Source organism: Nomia melanderi, chromosome 2 (genome assembly GCF_051020985.1).
Source record: "Nomia melanderi isolate GNS246 chromosome 2, iyNomMela1, whole genome shotgun sequence".
In the NCBI taxonomy this organism is placed as follows: Eukaryota; Metazoa; Arthropoda; class Insecta; order Hymenoptera; family Halictidae; genus Nomia; species Nomia melanderi.
The window spans coordinates 6,677,355-6,692,100 of record NC_135000.1 but is presented as its reverse complement, the minus strand read 5'-3'; the positions used below and the strand labels follow the sequence as shown (position 1 = coordinate 6,692,100).

The window sequence follows — 14,746 nt, the reverse complement described above, 5'->3', positions numbered from 1 at the left end:
CAATTAACATGATTTTCTTTTACTTTTCTCTTTTATTTTTATTTTTTGTTTCTTTTCTCTTTCCTTTTCATTTTCATTTCCATTTTCATTTTCATTTTCTTTTTCTTTTTCTTTTTCTTTTTCTTTTTCTTTTTCTTTTTCTGTTTCCGTTCCATTTTATTTTTATGTTTCTGTTTCTTTTTCTTTTTTGACATTAACGTACCACGACTCATCAAATAGAAGTGGACATTTACTTTGGAGATACCACATTAGCAATAGGAAAATAATTGTTCGCTTTGACCCGTGGACAATGAAGAACATTGATTTTTATTAAGTTAATAGGGAAATCTTCGTCACGAGTGTCAGTTGTCATTATATGGCAAATGGTGAGCCTGTTAACTGTGGAATTTAGTTGTAGAAATCTCTCGTTTTATGCACAATACAATGAAAAAGTGATTTTTGTATTAATCAAACGCATATTAATCAAAACAAAGAAGAATTACGCGTTCATCTGAGAAAATAAATAATTCATCATTGAAAGAATTAGTTTTCTACTTAATCGTTGGAAAATTTAGTTTTCTGATTCAATGTTTTAGAATTAGTTTTCTAACTCCAATTAGTTTTACATTTCAATCTTTAAAATAACATGTATACCAAACGCAGTGAACTTATTAAACTTTCAATAATAATTCCACATTTTCTCTCGCCCATCCAACTTTCTATCAATTCTTATATTCTCCGATTAATCAGTTTTCCAATGTCTTTCTTTCGTTTCTGTCTCAACTAAGCCAAATTCATCATATAAATCGTTCACCTTTATTCCGTAGCCAATTACAGTTAGCGTTATCTACTTTATTAATAATTCATTGAAAATTAGAGAAACTCTACACATATTCTTCATCAAAATTTTCTCTAATAATCACTAATGACACAGAAATAACACTTAATTGGTATTCAAACAAATCGAATAATATTTGTTCGATAAATTCTACTATTATTCAATATTACACAGATTATACTCGTTTTTTTTGCAAAAATCGACTCGTACAACCCTAAAAAAAAAGAAACAAACAGCTGGTATAATCCCGAGCCTCAGTTTCACCTAAAATTCATGGGAATCCTTGTCTGAAGACGTTACGAACGTTTCTCTGCCGCGTCCGGCCGGCTAAACGAGTTCTCGACGTGTCCCGGTAAAGAATGCAAATGTGAATGCAATCCGCGCCGATTGCACGGAGGCGTGAATAATCGAGAACTCGCTTGGCGAAGTGGTCAGGGGAAAGGGGGAAGAGGCGTCGTAGTAAAATCCGTACGATCGCGGAAGATTTTCCGCGTGAATCTTCCGCCCACAATGATACTGGCGCGGTTTTCCGGTTCAAGGGAACGATTTCTCGACGGGTCACGGTAATTGAGTCATTCGTTCGTCGAATTGATCAACGTGGGAGGAGAAGTGGAATAATGCAACAACAGAACGATCGAGTGTTTAATGTAATTTACATATAATCTCTATAAAAATTGGATTGTTTCAATCTGAAAATAGATTATTTTTAGTTTTTTTCAGATATTCGTTGTATTTGAGTGAAACTGTTTTGAATATCATTTCGGTGTTCGGTGCTCTTGCGATATAAATGATTACGAAACAAGGAAATTAGTCATTTTGATTAATGCTAGAACTATCGAGAATTTAATATGATTGATATTTAGTTGCTGAAAATTGTAGCAATAGTTTATTTCTAGTTTCTTTAGACGTTTGTCGAAAAGTTTGTTAATTAAGTTTTCAATGGGAATTATTACTTTAGCATCTGAATCAGCGAATCGCATTGGATAACATATTGCAATTTTCATCATTTTATAGGAATTAATTTTTATTGTTATTCGAGGATTATTATTCAACGAAAATGATTAAAACATTTCTTAATATAAGATTATAATTCATTATACTTAATGAGTCATTGAGAGCTCCATTCAACCTAAAACAAGGCACGTCATGTTCTACATTCAAGCGTCAGCCATTTTCAAATCAGAAAAAGCAGGAAGATGCTTGAAATTTAAACTACATGTCGAAGAAACAGTCAATTGATCACTAGAAATTCAATTTTATTATTAAACTTTCTTCTATCGAGAATTTCATTTTGATTTACCTTTGCGATACATTTTGAGTACCCTGAAAAATCAATTTACACTAGATTTGACGGATACCTAATTTGTTCAACATTATTAACAGTTTAAATCAATTATGCGAATACATATTGTAATACTCTGGTTTCGAAGCTACAACTTTCGCATTGCATATGAACACGTAGCTTTCTAGAAACAATAGAGTAAAGTGCAGAATAAACGTCCGTAAATTTGATGCTAAAATAATTATATTTTGAATTATGTAAAATTCGTTCGTCGGATTAGATCCTGCGAGGGACAACAATCGAAAACATTTCGATTTCGAGGAGCATTTTCTTCCTCGCGATTCCTCGTCTTTCCCATCGAATTATCGTCCTCGATTCTTAGTCAGCGCCCCGACCTTTGACACGGGCCTTTTGTTGTTCGCATTTTTATCGCGAACGCGATAAAAAAAGATCCGAGGAATGCACATGTATTCTAACCCCGCGCGTCCGGTCGCGCGGATTATCCGGAAAAATAGAACGGCCAGGCACGGGGCGTTCGTTAAGTGGAAAAATCGACGGTTCGAGACTTTCGAGGAATCGATGTATCGCGGTGCTCGTTTTCAAATGTTTCGACGTTTATTTCGAGCGTACTCGTTTTGAAGAGGTGACGGTCTTTGAGAGTCAAATTTGAATATGGAATGATAGACTTAATTGTTTGATTATTCTAATCAACTAGAATTATATTGTACATTCTAGAAACAGCTGAAATATCTAATTTCTAATATTTCTTCTATAAACACTTGATTATTTTATGCATTATCTAAACTGCAAAGAGAATTAGAATAATTTCGCTATCTTCATTATTCAAGCAAATGAATGAATTCACTAGACTCCAAATTACTGTTCCCGCAAGTCACTGGCAAGCTCATAAAAATCGTCGTGGTTTGAAAAGATTCTTAAAAAGAATCCAAGCTCCACTTATTCAAATGACAAGTCACAAACAGCGCAAAAAGTTAGTCCCTCAATGAGTCTACATAAACGGAGTTCCGCTGCCTGTCATTTACCACAGGTAGCATGCAAACTCATTAGCCAACTATCACAGGAGCTGCTTATGTCCTAACTACTCCAGACACACTACAGTCTACCTGTTATAAAGAGTCACAGCGTATTTAAAAAATAATTCCATAAAGATCTCCATCATATGAAAACCTGTGTGCAATTCTAAGACGATCTAAACTGCTAAAACTAAAGTCGAATTCAATGGAATTAAGTAGCATTGACATTAAATATCCAATTAAATTACAGTGATCTTAAGTACCTAATAAAACAATAACATAACAATAGTAATAATAATATTAACCACACAATGAAATAACCTTACGAGTTTCAAACCAGACAGCAAATATACTCAGAACCACGAATACTCAAAGAAGATTCTAGCAACGCATAATTGCTTTAACCCCTTGCCGTACACTGACGAGTGATCCACGTAATGAAGATTACTATGTCAATTTAAAACAAATGTTCATTACTCACGGATCGGAGCAAACTATTTTGCTATTATTAATTTATCATCTTCAACTGAAATTTCCTGTTCAAGTAGAATGGAAGATTTCATTGTATTTCTTCCAAATTGTTCATAAAATATTCCATAAGCTTAGTAGCAAAAGAAAATAATATGGCAAGGGGTTAACAGAAGTACCGAGTAATTCAATTAGATCTAGCTGAACGTCACTGCAGTAGGTAGCATTATTTATAATATAGAAATATTTTCGAATAATCATCGTTCAATTGAGCGAACCTAAAGTCGATTTGATTGGGGGTCAACGTTGACCCCCATGGCACTCAACGTGTTAACGACGAAGTAGCCGTATCGACGAGAGTTGAGAAATATATCATAGGCCAAAGGGGTTGAAATCATCGTAACCCCCACGGCAGCCGCGCGGAACCCCAGAAAACGCAGCGTCGACGTAAACCAAGGTCCCGCTGCAAGTGGTTCGCCAGTGCGGGGTGGAAAAGTGACCCACGCGGTCGCAGGGAGGCCGTGACAGGGCGAGCCGCAGCCTTTCCCCGAAAATCGTGGGTGAAAAAGCCACGGGATCCCAGAAAGCGAGAAAGAAAGAGAGTGTCTCGCGCGCAGCGTCGAGCACTGCGTTTGCGCTGCGCAGGTATCGGGCACCCTACGGTGCAGGGTACGCGCGACAGTGAAAGTAGCGTTTAGAGGCTCGCGTTGATTGGTCGACGGTCGGTCGAGAGGTACGCGGGAGCCTGGCGGGCACCCTCGTGCCTGCACGCCGCGAGAGAGAGGCTCGTACGCGTTCAGTCAGTGGCGGACCGTCGACGGTTGAGCATCGCTGGTCAGCGCGTGCGCGCGTTCCGCAGAGATACACGTCGAAGTGACTCGACTGGCGAGTGAACCTCCTGTCAGTCGGTGCCGGTGCATCCTGGATGGAATCCCCCGTGAGACATCCGTCGCGGATCACCGAAAACTAGACGTTGCAACCAGTGGACAAGTGACAAGTGAATTGACAACGGTACCACCGACCGTGAACCACGAGAGTCGATCCGAAGTGTCCCGATGCGCACGTGTGCCAGTCACAATGAGGTCCAGTGAAGCGCGGGACACGTCAACGTCGTCGACGACGCAGTTCGGTTCGTTCCGGCGGCTAGACCTGTGTTGAGAGAGAGAGTGTGCGCGCGCGCAGGAGTGCGTGCGTGCTGTGTCGTGCTCCCTTGCTCCGGTGTCGAGAGTGTGTGCGTCTGTCTCGGTTAGTGGACCCGCGCGGCGGGACAAGGACGGGTAGCGCGGTGTGCCGGAGAGAGAAACCGGGAAAGTATACCGGGTGTCGGTTCGAGAAGGACACGGGTCGAGAAACTTCGGCCGGGTTGCTTCGGGAAGATAGCCTAGAGGGTAGCGGGTAGGCTAAAAAAAGAAAGGGGAGGAGAGAAAAAAGGTAGGAGGACAGGTCGTGGGATCTAGTGGACAAGTCCGCGGGGTGGTGCTCGCGGCGTGTCTTCGCCGGAGCGTAAAAGTGGAGCGAGGAGGAAAAGAGACTCGCTCGAACGGAACGTGTACACACGTCCAGCCTGTTTGACCTCGATATACAACCGTGCTGCTGGCCATCGGTTCCCGTTGATTGTGCGCAGTCTCAGATAAACCGAGCAAGAGAGCCCGAGGAGGTGGTCGCGGGGGCGGGGACGAAGGAGGAGGGAAGATAGGCACGGGAATTTCGCCAGTGAAAATGATGCACTTCTACCACGGCTACTCGGCTGGTTGACGTTGCCGCGAGAGCAGACGAGACGGACGCGTCCGAGCGAGTCCAGGGGAGACCCCCGTGTGTCTGGCTGCGTCCTCTCTCTCTCTCCCTCCGTCCCACTCACCCACCCGTTGCTGCGTTCCCTTTTGCGCGATCGTGACCCCGTTTCATCGATGACCGACAGTCCGCGGCAGCCTGGCCGCCATTAGAACCCAACCGAGGGAGAGAGAAAGAGTAGCCTAGCCACAGCGAGGAGTAGCGAGCGAGCCAGTGAGCGTGGGGAGGAGCAGGGGGTGGAGAGAGAAAGAGAAACGGGAGCAACCGAGGCGAAACGAAGACGATAGTAGCCTCCTCCTACTGACTGGCTCCGGTGTGTGCGCGCCGTGTCGGTTACGTGTGCACGCGTAGAGCAGTGCGGTGTGTGCAGCAACGCGGCCAACCGAGACTGGCAGCCGATGCGTAAGACCTCTCCGCTCGGCGGGGAGCGGGGGGCGGGACCATGGACTCTTGACAGTGAATCAATGCTTCACGGCTGCCCTGACCTCGTGTATCCCTTTGCGCGCCGCAATTTCGGTCGACGAACGAATTATCGGGGTCAACGACTAGCGTAGTAGCGGTGTCTACCGTGGTCTACCGTAAACAGTGACGCTACCGGTTGGACACAACACTGCCGGAGAGGAACGAACTTCTAAGCGCACACGCGCGTCTTCCCCGTGAGCTCGAGGCAATCCCCAACCTGTTGTTCAGGGGATCCCCTAAGTGCTAGTGATCTGTCGGACGGACCGCGTCGCGAGTGGCACGTTTTTCCCTCGGAAGTCGCTAGAGAAAGTTGATACGGTGGAGCCGAAGGAGCAGCACACCGCCTCCACCGCTGTCGCCCCCGCCACCACGTTGGTACAGAAGGTGGAGCAGGCTGGCGAGATGCTGCAGACGGTGCCTCGGCTGCCCGTCGCGGGCGTACGCCGGCGATGGGGCAACAGGCACACCGGCAACCTGCAGGACTCCAGCCCGGAAGTGTCCAGCAGCGGCGTGCTCTCGCCCCCACCCAACTTCCAACCCTCCACGCCGGAGAACACTGCGGTCAGAACTGCGGAGCTGCAACTCTGGGACCTGGATCTTCACAGGGGACTCCAACCCAATGGGGATCACTACAGGGCCACCGTCAGCGCCAGCACCGCCACCACGGTGCTGCCCACCATCGCCGATCCTGCGTCGCCGTTCACCAGTGCCGTCGAAGGTGCGTGAGTTGATGAATGGGGACGGGCTGGGCGGGGGTCAAGAGTTTAGGGAATTTGGGACTTTGGGAGGGTATTACTTGAGACCTGCCACATGGTGGTCGCATTGTGATAATGGTTTTGAAGCAACGGGTTTCGGATACGTTTGGATTTTAGTTTGACAATGGAATTCATCTTGTTCGGCGATTCGTGCTGTTTCCGGTTAGTTTCGAGAGTTTCGAATTGAGAATTTGGCTGGAGGAATCTATGGAGGAATTCATCTTGGCATCAAAGATGAAAATGACCCATTCCTGGTTGCTTTAACCCCTTGACGTACTATTTATTTTTGCTACTAAGTGTAATATTTTACTATCGATAATTTGGAAGAAATGCGAGAAAATTTTCCATTCTACTTCGAGTGGAAATTTCATTTGGAGATAATACATCGATTGTTGTTGAATTAGTCTAGAAATCTTCATCGCGAGTCTTACTTGTCATTGTACGTCAAGGGGTTAACAATTATTAGAAACATAACAGATCATTCTCGGAGAGATTACTACAGAAATGAATAAACTGTTGAAGTTTCCATAGAAAAATTTGGAAAAGTCAATTTGTTCGGTAGTTCTAGTGTTCACAAAACGAACTCTTCAACCTTTTTACTTCTAAATCTTCACAATTTAGGAAACAGATCACACTGTTCACGAAGTTACAATAGCTTGGAGTATCAATAATCTTTCATAATTAAGATTCGTGGAAGCTTCTCGATAACAGTTGAATTCCACCGATTCAGCTCTGGAACTGTCAACCAATCAAGCGAACAGTTTCTAGTTTCCCCATCAAAACTAAACAAGTTTCTCAAAATTTCAGTTCGTCTATAACAGATCAATTACAAAATAATCTCTGGAAAACTTATCTGAATACTTTCAATAATCCGAGACTGCTCCGAAACTAGTTCAGCGGTGTGAACTGACCTTAAGGGCTCGCGACGATGACTCTAGGCACTGACCACGAGACGCCGGACGTTGCGAGGGGTTGATTTGTTGCGTGTGGTTAGTGAAAAGCGGGAAAATGTGTCATTCGAGCGGGACTCGGCTCATTGAATATTCGAACTGTCTCGGACTGCACGCAACAGGGTCTCGCGGACTGCGAGGGGGGCCGGCCGCTGTTTATCTTTCTTCTCGAGCGATAAGACGCGGTTAGAGTAACTCGAGAATGTTTTAGCGTTCGTGTATTTAAAATCTTATCTCCATTGTGTTCGGTTTTTATAGCCGCCGACGCTGTGTCTCGAAATGCAAAAACGTTTCCATCGAGCCGGTGCAACGAAATCGAGGAATTTTCGTTTTTCTTGTTGTTCTAAGATAGTTTTTTTAGTGATCCTTCGATAGCAGTTATTTTCCTGTGGAAATTACGTTGACGATCGTGAACAGTTGAGAAAATACTTGTTTCCTCCGTGTATTAAGCTACTGAACAATAATAACGCCACGAAGTTATTTGTTTCTCCAGAAATAAAGCTACAATGTATTTCAGAGATAAGTCAACTGAGAAATTCAAAATTGATAAGGATACGATCAGAATTCGAAGAATTTATTCCTATTCCGATTACAAAAGGAAACTTTTCATTAGCTCGTGTGAATTAGCATTGAACCGATCTTCTTATTGTCCGAGAATGTAGGATAATTAATAGTCCCGTACTCTATTTCCTATGTTAAGGAATTATTGTTAACAGATCCATTATCTTATCTCCCGTTGCGTCGAGCTCCGCGAAAATTTACAATTCAAAGTTCAATTTAAATGTAACACTAGAGCTACCTAGTATTTAACATAACCAATATACATACTAAAAATTGCAACACATGTTTTCCCTTTTACGAATATTATCACAGGACACAAATCAAATCCTCCATTTTTAAAACAACTTTATACATCCAATCCTCGCATTTCATTAATTGCAAAATGAAATCAAAAATTCAATTACCAATTCCAATATAAAGTTACAAAATTCGAAGAATAATCGTAATACATTGCGCGAGATGACGCGGGACATTCGAATGCGCCGGTCGTATAGGTTAAGTACGTGTCCGCCAATAAAAAAATTCCAGGAAGAGACCGGGAAACATAAATAACGCTGCACCAATTGCGACGAAAATGAAACGTCGGGAGATCGGCCGCGTCCCGGACGAATAACAAAGCTCCCGACACTGGTGCGCGTTGAGAAAATGGTAGAATTGCGCAACCGGTGTCAGGTATGGTGCAACATGGCGCAATCGATGACGAACCGCCTTTACGGGGTCCTATGAGGATCGTCGATTCTCTTTCCGTTTCGGCTGGCCTCGACCCAATTTACCAATAAAACCCGGAGAAAAGGAAATCAGACATGACATTTCGAAAAATGCCGCTTCACCCGGTGTGGGGGGCGATATGTCGGTCGACGAGCAGGTCGATCACCTTCAAAGGTCGTTTATTGGCTCCCAGGGAGCTGACCTTCTCACTTTCCAAAGATCCTTACGATCTTTTCCTTACTGGGCCAATAGCCTTTCGCTTTGTAACACGAAAGAATATATTTTCATTTATGTTAGAAGTTTGGTTAAACGTTTTGGAAATATTGGATTTTATTTCAGTATTCTTTTTTCCTGCTGGGCTAATAGTCTTTTGCTTTGTAACACGAAGGAATGTATTTTCATTCACTTTAGAAATTTGGTTGGACGTTTTGGAAATAGTGGATTTTATTTCAATTCATTTTTCTTACTGGGCCAGTAGCCTTTCGCTTTGTAACACGAAGGAATGTATTTTCATTTATTTTAGAAATTTGGTTAAACGTTTTGGAAATATTGGATTTTATTTCAATATTCTTTTTTCCTGCTGGGCTAATAGTTTTTTGCTTTGTAACACGACAGAATGCATTTTCTTTTACTTTAGAAATTTGGTTGGACGTTTCTGAAATAGTGGATTTTATTTCAATCTTTTTCTTCTGAGTCAATATATATAATATCAAAATTATCTTCACTCCATATTATAATTGATTCTTAAAAAGAAAATTAGTCTAAACTTGAACATTAAAATTTGAAGACAGTATTCAATGGAAAGCACATTTCTCAAACAGTTCCAGATATTTTCTTCAGCAAAAGATGTAGGCGTGGGTCACGAGTGACCCGGACCTTTTTTAACGGAATATCAGTGATTCATTTTTTGCCCGCGCGGTTGCTCAGATGAAAATCAAATTTATTCAGTTTCTTTAACGGAATATCAGTGATTTATTTTTTGCTTATGCGGTTGCTCGCATCAGAATTTAATTTATTCGCCTGTCCGATCATTTGGTTACCCAATTCTGAACCGCTCAGTCGCCTACTTAGGTCATCAAGTTTAAAGTCCAGTTCCCCTGCCCCAAATTCCGATCTCCCCCGCTACGGGGAACTTTAAATTCCTATAATCTAAACGTTAACAGGCCTCGATCGAAATTCTAATCTCCTTATGGGCAAACGATCACTCAAAATTCCACCTTGGGCCAGTCGAACCTTTCTAATCTTCGCATTAATCAGTCCCATTTCAAATTCCGTTCTCCAGCCACTTCGAGGAGGCCGTGATTTAAATGTTGTCGATGACCATTTTTCTCGCTGTTTCGTAGAATCATTATCCTTATAGGAAAGCAAATAAGTTAATAAAACTTATAGGTACAATAATTGTTTATTGTACATGGAGAGAAGCGAAAAACTATTTTCCTATTCACAATGTATTTATCTTAGAAGTAAATTTGTTGCAATAAATTTCTATTTTTTATTATTGTTAAATATTGTTAATATTGTCGAATTATTCTTAGCGAAATAATTGTGAGACAGTTGTTATTTTATTAATTTCAACTGTAATGATTTATAATATGATTATGTCACATTGAATCACAATATTAGTGTGTGCCAAACGTTGTCAAATAAAGTGTTGAAGTGTCAATGTTTTAATCTGAAATATATTCTTCCTTATCTACAGGTTAGGATTATCCATGCGTTATAATTGCATTTAAATAAACTGCATTATTTACAATTATGAGCCAATAATGAAATAATCAAATTAAGTAACATCAACATTAGATACCCAATTAAATTCCGTTAATCTCTAGTACAATTAAGAGAGAACTATTTTATTTCCATGTTTTATGCGTTGATACATTACACAAGGTTTAATATTGAATTAAAAATTTTATAAGTTTCCTGCGTCGAATCAGGTGGTGACTGTAAGGCGCCCCTCGAGTAAAGGGTTAATTTTATCATTTTCTCGGGTCAAGTCAAGTGGCGGGCGAAACTGTTTGAGATCATAGTAATTTCCTAATGAATCGAAAGCTCGAGCGATTCGACCCTCGGAATGTCCAGTTCTCGGCGAGAAGCCGTGAATCATTGACGGTGCGGGCAGGGAAGCCGGGAGGACCGTGACCCAGTTTCCGGTTCATCGTGCGGCGGCCGCGGCGGTGGCGGTGGCGGCGGCAAACGAAAACACAATAGCTCGGCCGCGTGCATCGCACCGACATATACGTGACGCATAGCGTTATTTAAAGCCGGTGTACGTGGTACCTGTGCCCGACAGACGTCACACGGATGCAATAAACCCGAGAAGCGTAAGATGAAAATAACATCACGCGTCGATGAGCAACCTCTCCTCCGCTAGGCAGACCGGGGAACTTTGTTCAGGGATATGCGTGTGTTTTCTGTGTGTCTGTCTCTGTGTGTGTTCGCCTTTGTTGGCTGAGAAAAGGGGAAACCAGGGACCGTGACTTTTCTAATGAAAATGTAGAAGAGTCATGGGATGATAATTATTTTTTATTCTTTGACCGAAGTGTTTTCGATTGTAGCGAATCGGCTGATGGAACATTTTGTTTGTTGGTAACTGGCGAGGGATTGGTTGTTGGTGATAGGTGGTAGAAATGTTTTTGCAGTGGGAAATAATGATTCTTTTGTTTTGTATTGTTTAATAGTTATTTGTAAGTGTTTTTTTTTAATGTTGGTATTTCGTTTTATGTTTCTTCATGTTATGTTTTAAGTTAACTGTTCACTTAATTTAAAAAATTTTTTTAATTGCCAATATACTGATATGTGACCTCAAAGTTACATTGGCCTACAAAGGGTTAACGGAGTCGTGAATCATGAAATAAAAATAATACATTTATATTATTTTTTATATTATATATCAACCCTCTATAAGCCCGTGTAACTTTGAAGTCACACGTCAGTAGACTAGGTTAAATTGATTTATTTAATTTTTTATTGCAAAATGACGGATGACATTAAATGATTAATCAACTTGAACTTTTATACACGCAGGCGTTTACGTTCAACGCCATTGTAACTTCAAAGTTACAAAATATATTCGTTTTAATAAAACTATTAAAACTATTGAATACATTTTTAATTTGTGTGCATATGTTAATATTTATTAATTTCATACTGCGTAAATTTTGTTGTAATCACGAAACAAAATTCAGCCCGTAGAGGGTTAATACATTTATATTATTTCACAATTCCACGACTGTCATTCATATCGGTTAGAAAAGTCATGGACCCTGTAGGGCTTCCACCAGCCGCACGTGGTTCGTCCCCCTCGAAATGGGTCATCGAATACCGAACCGGATGATAATACGGGCCCCACGGACAACACGCGCTAGAACATTCGTAAATATATTCCGGCCCGGTCAGGACACACGGTTTCGGCGACGAGGAACCGTTAGACGCGTGGAACCGGCCCTTGAGCGCGTCCGAGAAAGAAACTCATTCGTACGGCTCTCGTAAAAATCGCCTCCGCCGCCGACACACTTAACCCTCCCGACGCTTTTGTCGAGTACAAGCTTAACATTAACCGTACTGGCAATTCTCCAGTAATCAGTCAAATAACTGACTAGGAAATAGAGATAAACGAATTAGATGATAAATTGTTGGTGAAACAGAAACAACAGTAAGAATGAAAATTGGAAAAATTAATCGGACAATGTGGGAGTTGAAAATTCAGTGAACAAAAGAGAACGTAGAATTTTAACCCTTTGCACTCTGAATTTCTTTTGTTTTCTCGATAACTGTATTATTACCTTTTCTTTAAAATGCATTTGAAAAATAGATAGATCTCCACTTTGTGGAGAGTATAAACGATTCTCCTAATAATATCGAGAATAATAGTGTAACCTGTTTGAAAAATATCTTGAAGAAGCAAATATCCATATATTTATTATAAATCACGTACAGAGAAATAACTTTGAAAATATATATTTGCTTCGACATTGGTACTACCGTCAGAAAAATTTCGATTTTCGTTGACAATGGATCGACTTTTAACCCTTTGCACTCGAGAGGTGACTCTCACTCACCACTTGATTTCATACAGTAAAAAACTATAAAATTTGATATTTAATTATATTTCCTATAATGCATCATTTTGAGAAATATTCAAATAAATAGCTTTGTTCCTCAATGTACGCGTGATTTCTCGTCGACTTAGTTTCACAAAACATCGATTTTATCTCATCAGAAAATGTTAAAATATTTCTAGTGAAAAACTTCCGAGTGCAAAGTGTTAACCCTTTGCGCTCGTATATCTGGTTGGAGATGACAATTTCTTACAGAACGATGGAATTTGTTTGAAAAAGTAGCGTTTGGCGTTACAGATTTCGTGAGACGGTCGACCGATCGGCAACGATGGTTCTCGTAGCACATATTCCCGCGTTACCGGGTGCGTTCCTCTCGAAACAGCCAGACATGCGAATCGGACGAGCAAACAGCACGCAAATTAATGGTCCCTCCAGCGACAAAACCGCGCGAAACGTGCAGAAATTTTACGTCCTTTCACATTCCGCGCCGCGTACTCGGAAACTTTCGTCACCGGTCGCAAGGAATTACGCATCGCGATTGCGAGATTGCGAAACGAGTTTGATGCTCGATTTTCTTCATCATCTTCTTCTTCTTCTCGGACATCAACAGCGATTCTCGCCGGTAATTTTCCCTTTTTTTCGCGGATTTTCGGCGACGCTCGCGTATCGATGGCTACATTCGTTGGATACTTTGAGCTGTTACTGAAATTATAGCAGAAAGCGATGGGAAACGAGTATAAGAGGGAAGAAAAAGATTTATTTGAGGATTTAAGTTTATTCTGGTTACAAAACGTCTCCATCTTCCTATGAAAATTTAATCAAAATTGATTTAAAACTCTGAATTTTAAGATTGGAAAGCAATTGTTGAATTTAGGGACAAAGTTTATAATTATTGAGCAACTACCGAGCGATTATTGAGATCATACTAGAAAATGGTAAACGTTTATACTAGAGAAGACAAAGATTTCTTGGAGGATTTAACTCTAGGTGCCATTGTTGTCTTTGTGCATGAAGATTGAATAATCCAGATTGAACACTGCAACTACCAAAATAGTCAGAACCCATTTCTGATTTTTTCTTCGACAATTACTGAAAAGGAGCAGACACTTTGGGAAATTTTCTTTAGTTTCTATAAAGAAATTTGAAAAGGTCAGTTCAAGTAGATAATCCTATTGTTACATTAAATTTCTTAATTGAAAAATTGGAAATTCATCGGTGAATTTAGGGACGAAATTGTGTCGGCCGAATTTGACTTATTCAACGTGTAAATTCATTTGCTCAGCCGTCCGTTAATAATGATGGCAGCGGAAAGGGTTCCTGAACTAAAGGAAACGAAATCCAAATATTTCTCTTACGTTGCCTCGTAATAAATCCTCTCGCAACACAGAAACAGCAGAAACGGTTGAGCTTGGTGCAATTATCGTGCACCACTCTGCAATTTGCGAGCAATTGACATCGCTGAAGCTTCTGTTCGCATTGTTAGCCAACACAGTGCCATTTTCTTTCTGGAAAAATTCCTGACGTCGTCGCACGGAGGCACCGAGCAAGTTCCTTGGGTCGAAAGACTTTTCATTAAAGTCGTGACACGACTTACAGAATAATTTCTGTTTCCCTCTTTTCTGGATCACGACATCGAATGGTACCTTTCGAACGTGAAACCGTTTCAGTGTCTCGTTGCTGTGAAATAAATATTCGTGGCAATAATATAAATTACAATATAAACATGGTAGAAATTATAACGTGGAAACAATATAAATTACAAATTATTTCATAGGAATAATATAAAAATTCAAATTGATTATAACCCATATTAGAAACGAATGGTAACTTAAACGTCATATAACGAATTAACACACAAAG

The 14,746-nt window shown here is 41.0% G+C and overlaps 1 protein-coding gene across 5 annotated transcripts in view; it reads left to right on the top strand.

Annotated features, from left to right (window-relative positions):
- Positions 1-14,746, top strand: part of Ecr (ecdysone receptor) — a 233,166-nt gene that overhangs the window by 189,532 nt on the left and 28,888 nt on the right. Inside the window, exon 1 of one of the 5 annotated variants that reach the window (XM_031975703.2) lies at positions 4,378-6,572. The exons of the other annotated variants lie outside the window; for them this stretch is intronic. Coding sequence (XP_031831563.1) covers positions 6,257-6,572 — 316 coding nt within the window. The 5' untranslated portion in view covers positions 4,378-6,256. Of the gene's footprint in view, positions 1-4,377; positions 6,573-14,746 lie in introns of those variants that run through there. 5 annotated transcript variants of the gene reach the window in all.